General features: G+C 37.7%; 2 protein-coding genes across 7 annotated transcripts; both read left to right on the forward strand.

The window, feature by feature from the left end:
- The first annotated feature begins 224 nt into the window (after nucleotides 1–224).
- On the forward strand, nucleotides 225–10,989 carry LOC107812916 (uncharacterized). Of its 6 annotated transcripts, XR_012694219.1 has the most exons (6): nucleotides 225–405; nucleotides 2,936–3,023; nucleotides 7,597–7,952; nucleotides 8,133–10,461; nucleotides 10,661–10,720; nucleotides 10,857–10,933. XR_012694219.1 is itself a non-coding variant. In XM_075219659.1 (5 exons), exons 3-4 carry the CDS (start codon nucleotides 7,606–7,608, stop codon nucleotides 10,459–10,461), a joined length of 2,676 nt encoding a protein of 891 aa, XP_075075760.1. In that variant the 5' UTR covers nucleotides 225–405; nucleotides 2,936–3,023; nucleotides 7,597–7,605; the 3' UTR covers nucleotides 10,857–10,989. The 6 variants fall into 6 exon arrangements, 5 of the variants coding, with proteins under 5 accessions (XP_075075760.1, XP_075075761.1, XP_075075759.1 ...); XM_075219659.1 differs by lacking the exon at nucleotides 10,661–10,720 and having other exon boundaries at nucleotides 10,857–10,989; XM_075219660.1 differs by lacking the exon at nucleotides 10,857–10,933 and having other exon boundaries at nucleotides 10,661–10,786.
- Nucleotides 10,908–16,274, forward strand: LOC107812917 (alcohol dehydrogenase-like 6). Its single transcript, XM_016638103.2, has 11 exons — nucleotides 10,908–11,053; nucleotides 11,660–11,738; nucleotides 11,812–11,948; nucleotides 12,549–12,595; nucleotides 13,058–13,380; nucleotides 13,629–13,711; nucleotides 13,812–13,887; nucleotides 13,992–14,053; nucleotides 15,365–15,460; nucleotides 15,556–15,717; nucleotides 15,832–16,274. Exons 2-11 carry the CDS (start codon nucleotides 11,684–11,686, stop codon nucleotides 15,946–15,948), a joined length of 1,158 nt encoding a protein of 385 aa, XP_016493589.1. The 5' UTR covers nucleotides 10,908–11,053; nucleotides 11,660–11,683; the 3' UTR covers nucleotides 15,949–16,274.
- The last annotated feature ends 6,998 nt before the right edge of the window (nucleotides 16,275–23,272 follow it).

Here is a 23,272-nt window from a genome sequence, read left to right on the forward strand (position 1 = left end):
TAATTATGCATAGGATAATACCAAATGAGATGTATAACTAATGCTTGCATAACTAGTGCATAGATTCAAAATGTTTACCAAACAAGGTATTATTAATACACAAAGCTATTGCAAACATTATTTTATCTAATGCATCCTACCAAACCAACACATTCTACCGAACCACCCCTTATAAACCTCCTTTCATGTACTTAATTAATTTATCCATCTCGCCCCGGTAACTAGTACATTTATCGGAAGACCCTCGCCCTTTGCTTTTTTCATTCACTCATTCACTCTCCCCTTTTAGGCGTAATTCAAAAACTTCCCCCAATTCTAGGGTTTCTATCACTTCTCAGTCCCGGCTTCCTTCTTCTCAATTTCCCTTCCCACTTCCATATTCCTTCTCCTCAATTACGCTTTCAGGTAAGTTTCTCACATTTTGTTAACTCTCTTTTTATCGATTTAATTTATACAGACTGATATACATATCTGCAGTATATTTGCAATTGCTTCTTTTTTTACCTGTCTTACATTGAAGAGTTAACTACTTTTCAATTGTTTTTGTTATGTATTTACTATGGGATTGAATGTTTATTCAAGCAATGGCACCCTTCAGCTCGAGTTTTTTTTTTTTAAAGTTTTATGAAAGATACAAATATTTACACTCTGTTTGGATGGTTGTTATCTATGGTTTCATAGTGTACAATATCATTGTATTGTATTAATGAATACAATATTTGGATAGATTGCGTCGTTTATTGTGGTTTAATAACATTTTTATTATTTGGTTTGACTGTATATGTTACAAAAGTTGGAGAATTGAAGGAGAAAGGAAGAAATTCTACTGCTAAGCTAAGAACACTAAAATAAAAATAAAGACAAGGTTTTCCTTCATAAGCCTTTGAAAGGGCAAAACTCACTGCATATAGTGAATTAGGAGCTAGGGACTAAACTATAATAAAGTAAACTTACATTGGTAATTAAATGATAAGGTAAACTAGTTAAAGTGGACTTAAATGCTAAAAGCAAAAGTTGTTAACTGATCAGCAGACCCCTCTCTCTAATTTCACCGTACAACCTAACAAGCCCATTGTACAAGCTCCACCAGTAGCTTCAACCTTTCCCATTTTAAATCGTATCAGTATAATAACATGTAAGTTTACTAAAATATCCCTTAAGTACTATAACTATTAAAAATAGCAACAATTACCTGGATAACCATATTAACCATATCAGCATCCCCTACCCCACGGTTTCAAGATAATCTGTCCTAATTGCATATCAGATTAGCACTGCATATTAATATTTCTACGTTTTGTGCTATCAAAAACAAAGTACAGAAGAGCAGTAAGACAAAGAAGAGAACTTACAGTTTAGTTGAATTTTGCCACAGAAGGAGTTCACCAATGGAGGAACTGACCGACTATTGAGCTTTTTCGTGGTTATATAACAACAAAGTTACAATGGGTTTACAACACTATACAATATAATTTTAAGAACTATGGAACTAACATGGTGTTTATGAAAACAATACAATAATGAACCCCGGGAAACAACTATCCAAACAGGGGGTTAGACTGGCCACACTTATTATCACTGTAGGAGTGGTAGGTGTAGTGGTACGCAGTATTGACTAAATTAAGATATTGGATTCACCCATTATTACAAAAGTAGAAGGTGCAGTAAGGGGCGGATTCAGGATTAAGCTTTAAAGGTTCAACCTTAAAGGTTTTAAACATTGAACGCATTGTGTTTTTAAAATTATGGGTTCATATCTATTATTTGTTACAATGTTTAGTGAACTTTTCACTAAATCAAAATTATTGGATTAACTAAGGGGTTTCCCTTCTTTTTCTGTAATAATCTTAGGTGTGTTGTATAGTGACTTGTGTTACTCAAATCAGTTACATGGTTTTCTATGAGTAGTACTTATTTACATATGGGTAGAGTTCACATTTCTTGTCTGATTTGTTCTAACTTGAGATACAAACAACAATAACAACCCAGTGAGTTTCCACAAGTAGGGTCTGGGTAGAGTGCACGCAGACCTTACCCCTACCACGGAGAGTAGAGAGGCTGTTTCCGAAAGACCCTTGGCTCAAGAAAACGAAAAGAGACAATATGTTAGTACCATCAACAGAACCATATGAGTAATAACAACAGCATAAGAACCAGAAAATAGATGAAAAACAATAACAAAAACCAGTGAATAAAGCCCGATACTATGAAAAACGAAAGAATAGTGTGGACACAACAATAATTGGTAGTAGCCTAGGACCCAACCTTATCAGATCAGCCTCCCCCCGGACAAACCTTATCAGCTACCTCCTAACCTACCACTCTAATGCTCGACCTTTACACCTTCCTATCAAGGGCCATGTCCTCGGAAATCTGAAGCCCGCCTGATCACCTCTCCTCAATACTTCTTAGGCTGCCCTCTCCCTCTTCTCGAACCCGCCAAGGCCAACTGCTCACACCTTTTGACCGGGGCATCTGGGCTTCTCCTTCGCACATGCCCGAACCATCTAAGTCTCGCTTCCCACATCTTGTCATTCACACGAGCCACATCCACCTTGTCCCGAATATCTTCATTCCTAATCTTATCCATCCTAGTGTGCCCTCACATCCACCTCAACATCCTCATCTTTGCTACTTTCATTTTATGGATATGTGAGTTCTTAACTGGCCAACACTCTGCCCCATACAACATAGCCGACCGGTTTGACCGTCGCTCTATAAAACTTACCTTTGAGTATCGTTCTAACTTGAGATATAGGCTCATTTAGCACAAAAGATTTGGTGTCTCGAGTTGGATTCATTCTACAACTAATTGTTGTCTTAATTAAGTTTTGGAATATGAGGAAGTTGTAGCTAGAGATTAGCAAATTTATCTTTTATTTGTTTGTTTGTTTGCCAAAGGGGAATTATTTCAAAATGTTTGAATTCCTTGCAGTTCCAATGCTCGGGCGCAGGAGGCAGTAGCCTGCTGTTTGTGCATACACTGATTAACCAATCTTTCATTTGGTGAATGGTGATTATTGGTACTATTCTACTCTCTGCTTGCATCACTTTTGCTCTCCCTCCTCTTGAAGAGCTAAGCTACTGTGCTTTGCTTATTTTATTTTACTTTAAAAGTTATTTTTATTTATAGATTAGGTGCCAGATTTCCATTAAATGAATTCTTAGTATTTTCTGGTTCTCGCGACCCTTTTAATGAAATGGTAAAACATCATTGTGAAGCTTCCAGCAATTTAAAATGAAAAGGAAGAAAGTAAAAAATTGTGGCTGAAATTTTCCCGGGAGATCATCGCAGCTTGTATTTGTGTATAAGATGGGTAATACGGAAAGAATGGAACTTATGCTTTGACGGCAAAGTGGAGAACAACATATATTATAGGCCGAATACATACGAAGACACTTAAAGTTGGCACGATTTTTCATTTAGACACCTAAACTCAAGGGTGTACCTATTGAACACTTATACTACCCGAAACTTATTCCAATTAAGCACTTCTTACTGAGTTGGCACATAAAGTGAGTTTCACCCAATATAGGCCCGTGAAGACCCCAAAAAATAGATTCTTTTTTCTTTTTTATTTCCTTCTTCTTCTCTCTCAAAAACAAAACAGATCTTAGGCAGTCCCCATCTCTTCACTGCCGGAATCCGGCGAGAGAAACCGGCGGCCTCATCCTCTCCAAAAAACCAACGATCCCCCTCTTCTTCTCCATTCTCACAGTCATTTTCTTCTTCAAAGCCAAAATTCTTGTAGGAGAAAATAGAGTTTCACCGGAAATTTTTTGGATGAGCTGTAATCATTTTCTTCTTCATGGAGACCCAAATCTGCCTTCGTCGTCTTCGCCAAAAAATATTTGAGATCAACCCAACAAATGCGGATTCAAATTTAATTAGCCTTCAAATTAGAACTTAACAACTTTAAAACACAAACTATAAAATGTCATGCTCTCAGTGAGCTAGACAATGGCAAGAAAGCTTTGTAGGAACTCACGGGGAAGCTCCAAACGCCTAGTAGATCAAACAAAGCGGACATTGGCGCAACCAAAGCTATGAGCCAGAAAGCTCGAAGATGAGAAATCCGACAAGCTCCCAATTGGTTCTGGGTTATGACATTAGCAATGAGCTTGCCTCCTTTTTCCGATACAACATGAGCATGAAGAAGTTATTCAGAACGCCTATGGAAGACGGTGGTTGAGAAACCTGGTGGATTTTGATTTTTCTTTTTTTAAAAATATTTTGAGTTTTTGTGCTGAGGTGTCTTTTTAATATTGGTTGTATTTGACACATCAGGGTAAGTGACTTTCACGCACTATAGATTGTCTAGAATTGTAAAATATGTGCTCAATGGGTACAGTTTTAACCTTGTTTAAGTGTTCGATAGGTCCTAAGCTTAGTTTAAGTGTCTAAATGAAAAATCGTGCCAACTTTAAGTATCTTCGTATGTATTTGGCCTATATTATAATACACATATATATGTCTTTTAGCTTTTTGGTGTGAAATGAGAATGTAAATACAGTAGATAGTAGATACAACATTATTTGCTAAAGGATTAAAAAAAGTAGATAAAAGTGTTGAAATTTCTCAGTCTTGTTACAATGTAAAAGAGCTGGCTCACTGTAGTTCTAGCTCTACCTGGATGCTGTACTTTCTTTAAATAAAAGAAAAGAAAGGAATAATTATTGACCATGTGCGGTCGTACTGTCCTATAAATTTTCCTGAAATCCCTAGTTGTTTCTGCGTACTGTGATCACTCCTTAGGCTAATGGTCACATAGTCTACCTTTCAGGCTTTCACTACACACACCTCTTTTACAGAAACCAACTTAGCTTCAGAAAGAAAAGTTGAAAATTGCAACAAATTATAGACTTGCTTGTATAAGATATTCATGGTCCACACTTTTTCTCCTATTTTTCTAATGAAAGGCTTGAAAATGCCATGGTCCATGTGGTATCCTAACCTAGTGTACAAGTCTAATGAGTCCCGGATATAGTTACGTAAGTCCTTAGTAACTGAGGTGAAAATAGAGAGAACTTTGAGAGTAACATTATGGCACTAGAATGCCAATGACTAAGAAAATGTTAAATCTTGGCATGTATAACAAATAATAAGAACCTGTTGAAAATGTCATCATGTTGCATTTGGATTTTGTAGTTTAGTGTTGCAGACTTCTCAAGATTCTAGACTCACTCATGAAACCTTACTTCTACATTTGATTTAGTTCATTAAAATTAAAGGCAAAAAGTTATATGAAAAAGTTAACTTTTTGCTACTTAGAGACCTCATTATCATAATTCACGATACTAAAACAAATGGATATACATTGTGCATTTTAATCCTCTTTGTTGCTTTAGCATTTTTCTAATTTTTGTTGTATGATGTTGCTTTTCCTTTTAATACTATATTGCGACAACTGAAATTTAAAGGGTTTAGATTCTCTATTACTTGTACTTCATAAAAAAGCAAGAGAGTATGGATTCGACATATTATCTACTCCCAATCATTTTGTAAGCTTGCCATTTTTTCAAAACTAATCTGTCCCTTTAAAGGAGCTAAAAAGTAATAATTAAAAAAAAGGGAGCTAAAAATTCGAGCATATGTAACCTTTTCATAAAAAAACAATAAAAGAATAGGTTCAGGCATACATAACTTTCCATTATTCATTTGGCATGCTTATGTTGATAAACAAGATTTGAACTTTGTTAATTAGGTTATCCCTCTAAACACCTCTGGGCAGTTATGTAGGAAGCATACTTCTCTAGATTAGGAGTAATACGATTATGGTTTTGTAAAACTATTTTTATTAGAATACCACTAAAATTCTGCTTGATACTGAACCTCCTGATCATTCTACATGTAATTTTTTTTATTAGTCTCCAAAAGGAGTGGATGCATGCCAATTTTCTTCATCTTTTGGCTGATTGAGTCACTCCACCAGAGTATTTAGGTTTTTAAGTAGTTATCCATAGTGTTATCAAAGGCGTGCTTAAAGCGCGCTTAAGCCCTAAAGCGAGACTCAAAACACGTTGAGCGCTTCGTCTCGCTTAACGAGCGCTTCAGTGTTGTCATCAAGGCACTAAGACATGCTTTTCCTTGCCAATAAGCACAATCCTGAAGAGGGGACACTAAACAATTGATATTTTACTTTAACGTAAATTCTATTCAATGTTTTTGTCCATATATTTGGTATCCATGCTTATAGATATTAGTTTTGGACTACACATACATATTTGTAGTTTTACTCTATTTGCGCCTTTCTTCCTTAAAACTCACGCTTTATTTGCGCTTTGCGATTAAAGTCCCAATGGACCTTAGAGCTTTTTTGCGCTTTTCGCCTTTGATAACACCGAGTTATCCAACAACAAAATCTTCTGGTTTTTAAGTGGTCATTTGGATAAAGAATTAAATAATCCATGTGCAGACAAGGCCTCATTTCTTTTTTTAAAGATTAAGATGTCTGAATATGAATGCACATCTGAATATTAAGATGTGTATTAAGATTAAAACGTGTGAATCTGACACATCTGAATTTTAAGATGTGTATTAATATGTGAATACTAAATGATTAAGACTATTTGTTTTTTTGAATGTATAAAATTTATCTTTATTTAAATATTAATAAATAAAAAATTCAAATAAAATACAATTTAATTTAATATTCTATAAACAAAGTATTTTTTTTAAAATAATATGGTAGTTGGTGGTGGTGATGGCCAACGGTGGTGCTTGTGGATGCCAACTGGAGAAAGTGGTTGGAGGTAGTTTTGGTTAATGATGGTGGTTGTGGGTAGTAGCTAGTGGTAATTGGTAGTGGTAGTTGAGGTTAAGAAAGGTGGTTGTGGGTGGTAGCCGTTTATAATGATGGACAATGGTGACTATATGGTGGTTGTGGGTAGTAGCGAGTGATAATTGGTAGTAGTAGTTGGGGTTGAGGAAGGTGGTGGTGGATGATGGCAGTTTATAATGATGGACAATGGTGACCATGGTTGATGATGGTGGTGGAGGTGATTGATAATGGTGGGGGTGGTAGGTAGTGGTAGGCGATAATGGTAGGTTGGTGGGTGATGGTAGTCGATGATGATGGTGGTGGCGACTATGATGAGGATGGTGGTGGTCGGTGGTGCATGGTGGTAGGTGATAATGGTGGGCAGTGACGGCGGTTAGTAGTGAATGTGGATGATAGCATCTTAATGAAATTAAGTCCTTGTTATAAATCTTAATTATTTAGAGCTATTCATACCTATTAAGTGGTTGTGAAATAAAAAAAAATATACGCACTAAATGATTAAGATCTTTATAATTAAGATTTAGACTTAAAAAATAAATGCACTTAATATTTGAGATCTGAATGATTAATATTTAGATCGCATTAAGTGCAGACAAATTAGGCCTTAATTACGTTTCTTGAATATTTGCAAATTCAAATGAGCCCAGTTTCTCAAATGAGAGCTGATGCATCATATTCTCTAGAATGATCCTTGCTTACTTGCAGGGTATCTCACACGATGATAGAATTAAGATGAACTTTAATAGAGGACCATTTGCCAATAGCCATTTTAAGGTTTATTTACGCCGACCTTTTTTCCTGTTGGTTTTTGAAGATTTATGCCATGGTGAAGGGAAAGCTTATTTTAATTTGCCAGTCTGGTGGTGAATTTGTGAGTGATGCCGATGGAACCTTGTCATATAATCGAGGAGAGGCAAATGCTGTAAATATCAACCAAGATACTCCATTTGATCATCTGAAGATAAAATTGGCAGAGATGTGCAATCTGGAGCTTAAAACAGTGTCAATTAAATACTTTCTTCCAGGAAATAGGAAAACTCTTATTAATTTAAGGAGCGAAAGGGACTTCAAAAGAATGGTTGAGTTTCATGCTAATTCTGTTACAGCTGAGATTTTTGTCAGCGGGAAGGAAGGTTTTGATCACGAAGCATTGAACACATACACTGACAGGTATTAACAAAATTATTTTAAGTACTTATAAACTTTCATTACCTTATTGACATGATTTAGTGAGACGAGTCCGTTGCCAGCCAATGTCTATTACGGCTAAAGCAAATTGGTTAATCACTTGCATGTCACTGGTAGTATATATGTAATTGACATTCTGCTTTGTATCTCAATTAACAACAGTTCCAGGACAATTGGGTTAAAACTGGCTGAGAACGTAAATCATCATGGCACGCCTGCAACAGCAGCTGATTCTGGTGGTCTGAGTATAACACCTTCAAAAGCTATGCCATTAAGGACTGTTCATACTGATGCTGCCTCTCCTATAGCTATTCAAAGTGATTGTCTGGTCGATGTACATATCAGCTGCCAGGAACCAGCTATTAATGCAACAGCTGATAGCTCCAGTCAAGCCACTACTTCGTCAAACCCTTCTTCTGGCCATGTTGCTGAGGATGATTCTGACTATGCTCCACGCTCACGTGCTGCTGTTGGTACTACTGCTCAGAGCCCAATCAGCTTTGACTATGATAGTACCCCTGCTGATACTGTAAAGAAGCGCAGGCGCACTGCTTCATGGACAATTGGTGCCAACGGTCCAACCATTGTCGTGACCGGTAATGATTCTAAGGAGAAATTCTCACGGAAGAAAAAGAGTCGAAGTTCAACTGGTGTAATGGACAGTAATGACACGGTGGAGGATGAAGATTATGTTCAATTACCTGATGATTCTGACAGCTCCTCTGCAGTTGCTCTTCGTGATGAAGATCTGCCAGAGAAATTAGTTGCCACTTGGAAAGAAGGTATAACTGGTGTCGGTCAGGATTTTAAGAGTGTGAAAGAGTTCCGGGCTGCACTGCAAAAGTATGCTGTTGCTAATCGCTTTGTCTACAAGTTGAAGAAAAATGATGCTTCCCGTGTAAGTGGCAGATGTACCGTAGAGGGTTGCTCTTGGAGAATTCATGCATCTAGGGTCCCTGCTGCTCAAACATTTAGGATCAGAAAGTTTAATTATTTGCATACATGTGGAGGCGAATCGTGGAAGTCTGGTCATCGTACAAGGAATTGGTTGGTAAGTATCATTAAGGAAAGGTTACGAGATTCTCCAAATGACAAACCTAGGGAAATCGCTAAAGGCATTTTGCGTGACTTTGGGATTAAATTGAGATATAGACAAGTACGGCGAGGGATGGAAGATGCCAAGGAGCAACTTCAAGGTTCGTACAGAAAGTCATATAACAGGTTACCTTGGTTCTGTGAAAAGGTAGTAAATACTAATCCTGGTACTGTTGCTAAGCTTATGATAAACGATGAAAAAATACTACAGCGCTTCTTTTTCTCACTTCATGCCTCAATACATGGTTTCAAGCACGGTTGCCGACCTCTTATTTTCCTTGAAGCTACATCTCTAAGATCAAGGTACAAGGAGACTCTGTTGACAGCAACTGCAGTTGATGCAGATGATGGTTTCTTTCCAGTTGCTTTTGCAGTAATAGATATTGAAAATGATGATAGTTGGCGTTGGTTTTTGCAGCAACTAAAATCTGCATTATCAACTCTTCAATCTATAACTTTTATCTCAGATCGAGAGAAGAATTTAAAGAACTCTGTTCTTGAGGTGTTTGAGAATGCTTGTCATGGCTATTCCATTTTTCATCTTCTGGAAAGCTTCAAGAGAAATCTGAAGGGTCCATTCAGTGGTGATGGGAGAAATGTTTTACCTGAAATTTTCCTTTCCGTTGCTCATGCAGTCCGACTTGGTGGTTTTAAAAATTCGACTGAGAAAATCAAACAGATTAGTTCACACGCATACGATTGGGTGATCCAGATTGAGCCAGAGTGTTGGACAAGTTTGTTATTTAAGGGTCAGCACTATAATTATGTAACAGAGGATGTTGCAGAACCATACTCCAAGTTGATTGAGGATTCTCGTGGATCAACAATAATGCAAAAAATTGAAGCCTTAATATGTATGCTCGGTGATCTAATAGATCATCGTAAATTGGAGTCAAGTAATTGGTCCACTAAACTTACTCCGTCAAAAGAGAGAAAGATACAGGAAGAAGCTGTTAAAGCTGATGGTCTAAAAGTTCTATTCTCATCTAATGTCCTATTTGAAGTTCATGATGAGATGACTCATGTTGTGAATATTGAAAACCGTGAGTGCACATGCCTGGAGTGGAAACAAAGTGGGCTGCCTTGCTGCCATGCGGTTGCTGTGTTCAAATCTACTGGTAAATGTGTGTATGATTACTGCTCGAGCTACTTTACAGTTGAAAGTTACTGTTCTACATATTCTGTGTCTGTAAACCCGATACCTGGGATTGGAGCACCAGTTGAAGAAGATGGTGAGTCAGATACTGCGGATGTGTTACCCCCTTGCCCTTCAGAATCGCAGATTGAGGAAAAACCAGAGGAGACCAAAACTGTAGACCCGGATAAGAGGACAGTAAGTTGCAGCAGGTGCAAGGAACCAGGACATAATAAAGCTTCATGCAAGGCCACTTTATAGGTCCTTGCTTCCTCCTTGTTTGCATCTTGTACATTTCTTAAAATTACATCTTAATGACTTGTGATGTATTGCTCTTCTTTGTAATTTGTTGCGCTCTGCATTTCTACTTCACAGAAGACTCTCATTATTTCCATTGGTAAAAGCTGGTATATTTCTTCATCTATGGGTAATTTCTTCCTCATTGTGTCTGTACTCTCAGTACCTTCTGGAAATCCATAAGCTATGAGTTTTGAACTCGAAAGCAAGGTGTAAGACGATGGTAAGATTCTTGGCCTCAAAAGGGTATAAAGCTGTTCCCGTAGCTTGTCTGTTGCAAAAATGATTTTCTATATTTCAGACTATGAATTTTTGAATCGTCTTGTTACATTACATGATATGTGATGGTAAATTCTCAGTTTACTCGACGTGAGAGAATAATGATGGGTTCTCGGATTGGACGGACGATTTCTTGGTACTGTTTTGCACTGTTAGAACCATTCAGAGCGACACACAAGCGTCTCATTCTTAATACGCTGAAGTGGACAACAAAAGACAAAGGTTGATTTACAGTGGAATGCAGAGTGCCTTTTCAAAATTTGTATATAAAAAAGATGTGAGTTGAAAGTTATGCAAATGAATGTTATTTGGTGGCTTTAATATGCTGATCCTAGGGAAGAGTCGAAACAAACATTAATAAGTTAATAAATCTTACCACAAGTGCACTCTATCCTTACCTTCCAAAGTTGACATAAGTTAATTTCAACGGGACTATTAAGAAAAGTAAATTTTCAGGCTACTTCTTCCAATAACAGTTAACATCGTTCAAATCAAAACTCAAACTCAACTCAACTCAATTATGCCCTAATTCTTCATTAATAGGAATCAAGTATATGAATTTTCTATAATCATTAAGTATATTTTATTTATTTAAAAATTTAAACCATAATTAGACTATTTTTAAATCAAGACTCGAGTCAAATTGTCATTTGGGATGTGGAGAGAGCAATAGCTGTTGTTACCAACCAACCCAAAGTACCTAACAAGAAGCCAGAGTTTGCCTTCCTTACCTATCCTGCTATCCACCCCACCTACTTCCCCCCATTCCTTCTCCTTCACTTCTCTCAACAAAAAAACTAAGTCCAAATTCCTTCTCTGCTCATTGCATTGATCGCGTCACTAAAAGGGATAGATTGGTTTATAAATTTCTCCATTGTTTCAGTACAAGTGAGAAGATTCAAAGAAAATGTCCCTTACTGATTCAGTGCAAAACAAAGAGCCTGGTGTCATCACCTGCAAAGGTTGGTAACTAATTTCAATACCCTTCATTTGATTTTCCCTTCTTACCAAGAATCTTGATTTTTTAATTTTCAGCTGCTGTGGCATGGGGACCAGGAGAAGCAATGGTAATTGAGGAGGTGGAATTGAGTCCACCTCAGCCTATGGAAATTCGTGTTAAGGTTGTCTCTACTTCTCTCTGTCGCAGTGATGTCACTGCTTGGTTGTCACAGGTTTGGTCTCTACTTCATCTTTTTTTTTTTTTTTTTTTTAATATATAAAACTGGGCAACCATACCTTTTATGTCATGTACTAGGACGACAAATGCTGGAATCGATCATGTACATGAATTAGTCCTTTAAAATTTGTTCATCATAATAAACCAGTTCTACAAATATGGCATTGAATTATTAGGTGCTCAATCTTGGACCAACTGGAGATGGACTGCTTTTATTAGAGATACAGTAGAGGTGCCTAAAATAAGAACTAGCAAGTTATACTGTATAAGATTGCACTTTTTTCTGACAAAAGCGCTTCGCACTCGTACTCATCCCAATCTCATTTTGTTTCCCAAAGAAAACTAGCTAAATCCAATCTTATTTTGTGTTCTCAAAAGTAAAATCTGAACTTATGTAGGAAGGGGGGATGCGGGCACATTATACAGTAGAAAAGACTCAATCTTGGGCCCTCTTTATTCGTTTATCTTGTCTTTCTTTATCATTTTGGCAAAATCTGGTTCTTGTTTTATTTTTCTTTTCAGATGAATCTACCAGAATTATTTTCTTATCCTTCAAATATTTTGCGCCCAATGATGAAGTTCTTGTTATTTTCAGGCTCAGGCTTCTATTTATCCTAGGATATTTGGTCATGAAGCATCAGGGTCAGTTCTATATCTCGTCCAGCTTCTACTTGAATGATAATGCTTTTGGTCAGTAGTTTAAACATGTATCTTGCTGCTGATAGGAAGTCGTCAAAATACTAACACAAAATTTTCTGATATAATGCATAGCCTTGAAACATGTCTTGGCGTGATAATGCGTCTCTCCAAGAGGCTAATGGTCATGTTGTAAGGAGGGGCCAATGTTATTTTGAGTTGGATTTCTCAAATTTCCGAATTTGTCAAGCATGTATAATGGTTTCATCACCCACTTGATGCATAATGGTTTCATCGCCAAAATACTCTTAGTTAACTTACTCATCAGGTGCTCTGTCTATAAGGAAAAGCATTCCGTCACAGACCGTGGCATCACCAAGAGCCACAATTGCAGTGCAATAGAAGTGGTTGATGGATTGAATATTCTCTCATTTCTGAACATAGAATCAAGCTTTAATATTTTTGCAGGATTGTTGAGAGTGTTGGGCAAGGAGTGACTGAATTTGTAGAAGGAGACCATGTGCTAACCTTATTTACTGGGGAATGCATGAGATGCAGACATTGTACCTCAGGCAAAAGCAACATTTGCCAAGTTCTTGGATTGGAACGAAAAGGTGTTATGCATAGTGATCAGAAGACGCGGTTCTCTATAAAAGGGAAGCCGGTTTATCATTATTGTGCAGTTTCAAGTTTTAGTGAATATACGGTTGTACACTCTGGTTGTGCGGTCAAGGTTAGTTCAAATGCGCCTTTGGAGAAAATCTGCCTCCTCAGTTGTGGAGCGGCAGCAGGTAACTTATGGAGTACTGTTCAATTAAATCACAGCTGATTTTTTTACTTCTTTACTACTATTGAAATTTGTTATATCGTTTGAAATATTTTTTCTAAATGGTTAAATCCTCCTTCAGTTCTAGATGTTACTTTAATTCTTAACCTATTTATTTCTGTATAGCTTCGCAACTAGCCATAAGTTAAGTTGTTATTCCGAAAATTTCAAATGAAGCACTGTGCAGCCTCACAATTGAAATGCAATTATCAGGTCTAGGTGCTGCTTGGAAGGTTGCAAATATCTCGGAAGGATCAAAAGTGGTCATTTTTGGTCTTGGGACTGTAGGCCTTTCTGTGAGTACATTGATCCAAGCTTAACATAATATGGGCTAAATGTTTTCCTGGAGAACTTGACAATGATAAATACTAAGATGCTTAGATATTGTGCTAATAGGTTGCACAAGGTGCTAAAATGAGGGGAGCATCTCAAATTATTGGTGTAGACACAATGCAAGAGAAATACGAAAAAGGTATCACATCAAACGCCGTGTAAAAAGTTGAAAACCAGAAATGTTTCCTAAACTTATGTTGAAAAGTTTCCCTGGTTTATTGATGTTCTTCTCTTCTGGTGCAGCAAAGGCTTTTGGAGTGACCGATTTTTTGAACCCAAATGATACTGATGAACCCATCCCACAGGTGCTTTACTTTTCATGATATATATACAGCAAAAGCTTGTAAATTAGTTTCATTCTTTCTCCCAGCTAATTATTAGTCATGAATCTTGCCAATCATGTTTGCGGTCTAAAACAACACAGGAGCATTACAACAACTATGATTCGATCTCGAGCTAGTTGGACTGTCTATATAAATTCTCACCTTCATTTCTATTTGTACCTGTTTCACTCCAATACGCAATAATTTGGGGATTGTCTTATAGAGGTTTTCTTTCATTTTCTAATTTCTAATTCATACAAATCTCGAAACAGATTAAAAAGACTTTTAGCAAACACTAGACCTAATGTTTTACCAGTATGACTAAGCACTAATGCCTATGGTTCTTTTGCCTCTATTATGTTATGTGTTTCATGACCGCTGCATAGATTATGCGTGATTGTTGGTCTATAAAGACAACTTCCTTTTATGTGGCTTTAAGTCTACTTGCCTCCTTTCTCAGGGGAGGATAGAGCTTGGAGGCACGGGGTTCATATAAATCCAGTACTTTTGCTGTGGAGCATAATTTATGTATAAAAATTCACTATAATTACAATAAGTAATAGATACGAACCCATAACCTTAACAATATAATGGGTTTGATGGTAAAAACCTAAAATATTGAACCCATAGCGCTTAAATCCTGAATCTACCTCTACCCTCTCTAACTCTTGGTATCATACCTACAAAATGGTACATTTGAGGTCTCCTCTATTTTTGCTACTTGCATATTCCATAATTTTCTTTTATCTTGTCAATCTTGTGTGACCACATATCTATATGAACATCCGCTTTGTACGATACTCATATTATGGAGGGTTGGGAATAAGAGACCCAACATTCAATCCCGTATAATATCGATGGTCTTAAATATGGCCAACAGAATTTGCCGCACTTAGGTATCTTCCTATTGCATAACATTTCTGAAGTGCTCCTCAATTTCAACATTCTATTTTATCTTTTTATATCTTCAGCTATCGACCATTCACCTAGACCATTGAGCTTATATTTGAATTGTCTTAATTTATGCACTGCTATCCCGTCTAATAAACACCTTTACTTGGTTCGTCTTATGCTGGCTTAATTCGCGTGTCTATATCCTTTCTTATCTTTACTTATCCTAAAACCCTTGCTATGTAGAATGCTTATTCAAAGTTCAAACTTTTGTTTAATCGTCTTGTGTAGCGTCGTCAAGTAAACCAATATCGTCTGCAAATAGCATACAGAATGGACCAGTTCTGTTCATGCTCAGGCTATGCTTTCTTTTCGTAAACTCTGAGTACTTTTTAATTTCAGGTTATAAAACGCATAACTGATGGAGGTGCAGACTATTCATTTGAGTGTATAGGAGATACAGGAATGATTACCACTGCATTGCAATCATGTTGTGATGTAAGAATAGAGACCCCATTTCAGTACTCTCCGGCATTCTCTGAGATTTATTTCTCTTATACCTCCAATTTTTTGTCATCTTCTATTTGTGTTAGGGATGGGGCTTGACCGTCACACTTGGAGTACCCAAGCTGAAGCCAGAGGTAACAGCTCATTATGGACTTCTTCTTACCGGTAGAACATTGACAGGATCCCTATTTGGAGGATGGAAACCGAAGTCTGAAATTCCTTCATTAGTTGAAATGTACCTAAGGAAGGTAGACTGTTACACTGTTTTTGCAACTTGATGAAACCTTTGGACGTCGTGTTTATTTACTCCAAAAGGACTTTCAACATTGGAATATTAAGCCATTGTGAGTTTTTGCTTGCAGGAAATTGAGATAGATGACTTGATAACACATAACCTGCCATTTGAGGAGATAAACAAAGCTTTTGATCTGATGAAAAGCGGGACTTGTTTGCGCTGCGTCATACATATGCCTAAATAGAAGGTTCTTCAATGGCTGAATGTTTTTCAATGAAATAGATAGCCATCACCATGAACTGCGAGAAAATTTGATGTTGTAATGTAGTGTATGATCATTGCCTGCCATCGGTTATTTGTTCAGGATGGAGGGTTGAGCTGTGCAAACTACTTTTACAGAGGAAAGTTTGATGTCATATCAAAATGCATTGACTGGCCTCAGAGACAGTTTGCCGTTTAGGCAACTACTCGGAGATTTCTATTCATTAGCTGAGTTAGATGCAATTATCCAGTGAAGACCATATAATTTAAAACCTTTTGGCCTTACGTGGAGCAAATTTGGATTCCGAATATGCTACTGCAGAATCTTTCACTGCTTTTGTTATTATTGCTCTCACTTGTTATTATGCCACCTTAACAGCTGGGACCCCTAACCATTTCTATCTATTTTTAGTAGGGCTCTAGACAGACCCCTGTGTATTAGACAACCGGGGGGGGGGGACCAAAAAAGATCTTCTGCATAACATTCCAATCTCTTTTAATGTCCTTGAATACTGACAGGATACATGTTGCTAGCACTGCACATTAATTATGGAAATTATGTTACCCCCTTATTTGTTACCTAGAATATGAATCCATCAGTGTTGTAGAAGTCTAGATTGAGACAGCCCTAGGGAGGAAGAACTAAAGTGGGGTTCACGAAATACATATTATATGGATGTCCACTAATCAACTATAACTTTCACTCTTCCTTATTATGTAGATAACCTCCACTACTTCTCACCATTATAGTTGTAATTCCTATACCTCCATGATCTTCCCTCGTGATCTCAATAGTTAATATCATATTCATGACATACCTTTGTATTATCTTAATGTCATCCTATAAAATAGAGGTTTTGAGCATCACATTGTACACACTTGAAAATACATGAACAATTGAAGAATAAGAAAGTTCTTTCTTTTCTCTTCATCTATTGTCTATTTTCTTATTTCATATTATTGCCATTTGAGCTTAATTTCTTAATACGCTATCCGCACTAGGCTCACCTTTCACCCACAACACTCATACTACTATCACATAGCTAACTGAAACTTACTCACGTCATAATGCACTCCTCGCTTGACGAAATCAAAAGGGATTTGCTACCGGTTGGCTATATAATCTCTGTCCACGAAACCCCCTTACGAGAGAAGGTACAAATTTATTGTTTCCTTGCGCTCCACCCAAGGTATATTAATTAGGGGTGTCAATGGTTCAATTTGACCGGTTATTTTATAAAATTTGTATCATACCGATTTTTCGGTTATTCTTTTATGTATAATTAAAATTAGATTTTTCGTAACCATCCCGATCATGTCGGTTTCTCTTCGATATCGGTACGGTTCGGTTAATTGTTGGATTTTTTTTAATGTCATGTAAAAGTCACTTGTAGAAAAAGAATGCAATAACATACGTACTTTTATAGGATTTGTCAAAACTCTCTAGACATTTTTACATTTTAAAAGGTGATGAACCGAGAAAATATGAAAAATGATCAAAGTATAGATCCATCAATTATTCTACAGCAGCGTAAAAGAAACTAAGCAAATACAAAGAAAATATAAATCACACGAGTGGAAAGATATTAACGAAGATGAGACTCAAGAATAGATTAGATATTCAAAAAGATAAATTTGAATCATACGATAGGAAACATATTCAATAAATTGTAGTTTGCTACTCATAATCGCTAAAATACCTTGTATCTTGCTAGTAAATATGCTGAAAATAATTTAATTTCAATAGAAGTAGTATAATAGGTTTGAAAATTAGGATTTTGAGTTTTAATTACTTGTTGGCTTGTGACCATTTTTATAATTCCAAGGCCTAAGGAAAAATTTAATGTTTTATTATTTTTAAACTTAATATATAAATATATTTTTTACATGTAAATTTATTCGGTACGGTTCGGTATTTTTTCGATTTATTTTCATAAAATAAAAAATCCTACCCTAATTATCGGTATGGTTATAAATTTATATAAAAACATATGGTTTTATAAAAAAAAAACCCTAAAAATTGGTTCGGTACGGCCGGACCAATTCGTTTCCGTATTTTGAGGCCTTGAAAACCTCCTTTTATCTCTTCTCAATTTGCGTGCGCAGTCCGAGCGCGATACTTGAAAGCTTTTGTGTGAAAAATTTAAGAAATAATGATTTTTGGCTTAAAAAGATGGTTTTAGTTGACTTCGGTCAATAGTTTGGGTAAACGGACCCGGACCCGTATTTCGATGGTTCCGTAGTAAAATATGGGACTTGGGAATATATCCGGAATCAAATTCCGAGGTCCCTAGCCCGAGAAATGAATTTTTGAAGAAAATTGTTTAATTGAAAATATAATGATTTTTGAAAATTTAATAAGATTTGATCTTGTTGGTATCGGGCCCGTATTTTGGTTACGGAGCCCAGTACAGGTCCATTATGGTAATTAGACCTTGTCTGTTGAATTTGGTAAAAAACGGAAGAGATTTGATGTAATTCGGACCCTTGGTTGAGAAAATAGAAATTTTGAACTATCTTGAGAATTTCATGAGTTTTGGTATTGAATTCATAGTTCTAGTTGTTATTTTGGCGATTTGATCGCACGAGTAAGTTCATATGATGTTTTAAGACTTGTGTGCATGTTTGGTTTGGAGCCCAAAGGGCTCGGATGAGTTTTGGATAGGCTACAGAGTGTTTTGAGACTTAAGAAAAACTGCTGGTATGTTCAGGTCTGCAGACTTCACAATTGCGAAGTCTGGCTCGCAAATGCAAGCGTCGCATTTGCGAAGAATCATCACATTTGCGACATTAGGCTGGGAGGGGACCTTCGCATTTGCGAAGTTCATCGTCGCAATTGCGACTGTAACAGTGGCCGCATTTGCGAACAATTATTCACATTTGCGAAAACAGCAGGCCAGGACACGCTTCGCATTTGCGAACCTGTGATCGCAAATGCGATACCTGCAACAGTTCAAAAGAGTTTTGGACGGGATTTTCATCTCATTTCTCAAAGTTTCAAACTCTAAACTTCAAGAGGCGATTTTCCAAAGAGTAGTTCTTCCCCAAATAATAGGTAAACAATTTCTAACTCATTTCTTTCAATCTATTTCATCTTTTTACAAGATTTCATCATAAAATCTAAGGATTTTCATGGGAAAATCTGGTGTTTTTGGGTAGAATTTAAGAATTTCGAAATTTGGGGATTTAGACCTCAAATTGAGGTCGGATTCCACAACCAACTGCATATCCGGGTTCGGGGATGAATGAGTAATCGGGTTTTGGTCCGAATTTCGGATTTTGACCAAGCGGACCTGAAGTCGATTTTTAACTTTTTGGGAAAAATATTGGGAAACCTATAATTATGCATTGGAGTTGAGTTATTTAGCATTTATTGATGTTATTAAATTAATTGTGACTAGATACGAGTGAATTGGTGGTGGAATCGAGAGGTAAAGCGGTGTTTGAGCTTTGAAATACCTGTTGGCTTAAGGTAAGTGCTTGGTCTAACCTTGACTTGAGGGATTAGGGATCCCCGACTTATTTGCTATGTGAAATTCCATGTGTGTGACATATAGGTGTGGTGACGAGTACCTATGCACCACCAAATTATCATTTTTGCTTGTTCCCTTCCCCGTTTTCCCTATATATTGCTCTCCTGTCTTAATTGCTACTTGCTCATAAATGTTTTCATGTCTAATTATTTCATATTAAATAATGTTTTCTTTATTGAAGTATTTATTTGTTTCATGGTTTCGTTTTATTACCCTTTTGGCTTATATTGGTTTATTGGTGCTTCATGACATACTTTGGTTGGTTGCGCTGTGTAGTTTTAACTGGTGAAGTTTCATAATCGTAGTGATATTCCGTTGTGTGGATTGAGGTATAAGTGTTGTGGAGGATTTTAGTTAACTTGTGAAACACTTGTCTTTATATTTGTGATATGGTGCTGATATATATATATATATAGGGATCGGGTTGCACGCCGCAACAGGAGGAATAAGGGTGAATGTGATTTTCTGGTGGGATCGGGTTGCACACCGCAACAAGGAGTAATAAGGGTGGACAAGTGGGATCGGGTTGTGTGCCGCAACAGGATGAATAATGGTGATACGTGTTGAGGAGTAATAAGGGTAGACTGGTGGGATCGGGTTGCACGCCGCAACAAGGAGTAATAAGGGTGAATATTGATACTGTTATTGTTTATATGGTGGGATCAGGATGCACGCCGCATCAGTTATTGTTTTAGCATTCATTTCTGTTGAAGTTCATTACTGAGATGTTGAAACCCGCATAAGGATTGGTTATAGTTGAGTACTGATGGAGCGGCTGGTGTCCATATTCATTTAATGCAAGTTTCTGTTATATTTCATTTTGTATGTCCTTTCCGTTTTAGTATAAACTGTTGCATGTTGTATATGTTATGATGCCCCGCCGTACCCTCATCACTACTTCGTCGAGGTTAGGCTCGATACTTACCAGTACATGGGGTCAGTTGTACTGATACTGCACTCTGCACTTCCTGTGCAGATTTCGGAGCTAGTGGCTGATCAGAGTTCGAGGTTGCTATATTCAGTCCACAGGAGACTCAAGGTAGTCCTGCAGGCGTCCGCAGGTCCTGGCGTCCCCTTCTACCTTTACTGTATTCTGTTTTACTTTTCCTCTGAGACATATGTATATTTTTCTTTTAGACCAATACTTGTAGTATTCGTAGACTGTTCGTGAGTTGTGACACCAGTTCTGGGTGGAATTTATTTCGGTTTTCGTTATTAGCATAAATATAATCTTTTAAACTCTGTTCTTCTTCATTCATTTCCATTGGTTTACTTTAGTTAAGTTTTAATTATTAACAGATAAAGGCAAAAGGTAAAATATTATGTAACATTGACTTGCCTAGCGAGTACAATGTTAGGTACCATCATGGTCCCGACGGTGGGAAATTCAGGCCGTGACAAGTTGGTATCAAAGCTCTAAGCTTTCCTAGCGAGTACAATGTTATGTCTCACGATTCACGGACAAGCTTGGTAGAGTCTGAGGGATCAAGCGTGTGAGATATTGGATGAGATGGCAGATGCTTCCTCAGCTTGACAGAGTCGAGCCAATATGCCACAAGGCGACCCCAATGTCATCCACTTGCACAAAGAGCTCCATGATCATGGCCAGGCAATAGCAGAGTTAACTACCACAATGAACCAGTAAGCGAAAGCGCAATTGCAGCAGGTTCAAGCTCCTAGAAAAGTAAATGCTATGGAAAGTGTCAACATGATGGTCAACAAGAGGCGACAAAGAGGTCAACAAGGTCAAGGTAGTCCGGATTAATATGACCAAGGTAGTGGTGGTTTCAATCAAGATAAGGGTTATGATGAGCAAAATGAAAAAGTGCAATATGTGAACAATTACCAAGGACAAATGGGCAATTCCCCTAACCAACAACAACAATGGAGATCCCAAGAAAATTGGGGGAATCAAAACCAACAAGGCAATAGCAACTGGGGGAACAACAATCAAAATTGGGGCAACCAGAACAATCAGGGTAACTGGAGTGGCAACAACAACAATTGGGGAGGAAACAACAACCAAGGGGGTTGGAACAATGACAATCAAGGGAATCGGGGGCAAGGCTTTCAAAGGCCTCCAATGTATCAACAACTAAACATCCCACCTTCATTTTCGTCCCAAGGTCCTAGCTCGTCAAACAATGAGATGGGAAGGATCTAGATGATGTTTGAACAAATGATGAAGAAGAACACCAACTCCGATGCCCAGTTGGCCTCCCATAATACTTCAATCCGGAATTTGAAGGCTCAACTTGGCCAGATTTCACAGTCTTTGAATACTCACCCTAAGGGGGCTCTACCTAGTGATATAATTGTAAACCCTAAGGGTGGGAACAACACCGGGCATGCAATGGCAGTGATTACTAGAAGTGGTCGAGGTGGTGATGTGAATACCTCCAAGCAAAAGGAAATTGTGAGTAATGAGATTCAAGTGCAAGATGATGATGTTCCTTTAGTTGATGAGCAAGTGAGAGAAGAGAATATGAATGCAAAAGTGAGGATTGATGTTCATGATGATGTGGTAGAGACCCAAGATGATGTGAACCCATCTAGGGAACACGTAATAGACATACCAGAAACAGTAGTGCCCAAGGCTAAGGATCCCTTGCCAAGGCCTCCTCTACCTTACCCTCAAAGGCTTGCAAAGCAAAAGAATGAGAACCAATTTAGAAAATTTATTGACATGATGAAGAGCTTATCAATCAATATTCCTTTGGTGGAAGCTCTTGAGCAATTGCCGGGTTACGCCAAGTTCATGAAAGACTTGGTGACTAAAAAGAGATCCATGGACTGTGAGACCATCAAAATGACTCACCAAGTAAGTGCAATTGTGCACTCGATGGCTCCACAGTTTGAAGATCCTGGCGCTTTCACCATCCCGTGTACCATTGGGAGCGCTAATTTTGCAAAGGCATTGTGCGATTTGGGTGCAAGTATCAAATTGATGCCTTACTCCGTGTTTAAAACTTTGGGTATTGGGCAACCGAGGGCTACTTCAATGAGGTTGCAAATGACAGATAGAACTATGAAGAGGCCGCTTGGTATTGTAGATGATGTTCTTGTCCGGGTAAACAAGTTCATTTTGCTTGCTGATTTTGTGATCTTGGACTGTAAGGTTGATTATGAGGTTCCGATCATATTGGGAAGACCTTTCCTTGCAACTGGGAAGGCCTTAGTTGATGTGGAACAGGGGAACTCACCTTCCGGGTGGGTGATGAAAAAGTGGTCTTTTATGTTTGCAAGTCAATGAAGCAGCCTAACAGTACTGAAGTTTGCTCTTTTGTGGATCTTGTCACGGCAGTGATAGTTGATGATACTAATGCAATGATCAATGTGGAGGACCCTCCAGAAGCGGTACTGTTGAACCTTGATATAAATGAGGATGAAGGCCGGGTGGAGTGTGTCAATACTTTACATGGAATTGGCTCTTACTCTTATGAGCCTTGGAAGCTCTCTTTGGATCTTGATAATAGGAAGACTCCACCAACAAAGCCCTCAATGAGGAACCTCCCGTGTTGGAGTTGAAGGCGTTTCCTCCACACCTCAGGTATGAATTCTTAGGCCCTAGTTCAACTTTGCCAGTTATTCTTTCCCCTTGTCTTACTAACATGCAGGAAGATGCTAGATTGGCAGTGCTCCAAAAATGGAAGAAGGCAATTGGATGGACTTTAGCTGATATTCGGGGGATAAGCCCCGCCTTTTGCATGCATAAGATTATTCTTGTGAAAGATGCCAAGCCCTCTGTGGAACATCAGAGGAGGTTGAATGAGG

The sequence above is a fragment of the Nicotiana tabacum genome, chromosome 8 (genome assembly GCF_000715075.1).
Source record: "Nicotiana tabacum cultivar K326 chromosome 8, ASM71507v2, whole genome shotgun sequence".
In the NCBI taxonomy this organism is placed as follows: domain Eukaryota; kingdom Viridiplantae; phylum Streptophyta; class Magnoliopsida; order Solanales; family Solanaceae; genus Nicotiana; species Nicotiana tabacum.

Coding starts and splice junctions, on each gene's coding strand:
- LOC107812916 (XM_075219659.1), top strand. CDS start 7,606: ATGGTGAAGGGAAAGCTTATTTTAATTTGCCAGTCTGGTGGTGAATTT. Junction 7,953..8,132: donor TTGAACACATACACTGACAG/GTATTAACAAAA, acceptor AATTAACAACAG/TTCCAGGACAATTGGGTTAA.
- LOC107812917 (XM_016638103.2), top strand. CDS start 11,684: ATGTCCCTTACTGATTCAGTGCAAAACAAAGAGCCTGGTGTCATCACC. Junction 11,949..12,548: donor TCACTGCTTGGTTGTCACAG/GTTTGGTCTCTA, acceptor TGTTATTTTCAG/GCTCAGGCTTCTATTTATCC. Junction 13,381..13,628: donor CAGTTGTGGAGCGGCAGCAG/GTAACTTATGGA, acceptor TGCAATTATCAG/GTCTAGGTGCTGCTTGGAAG.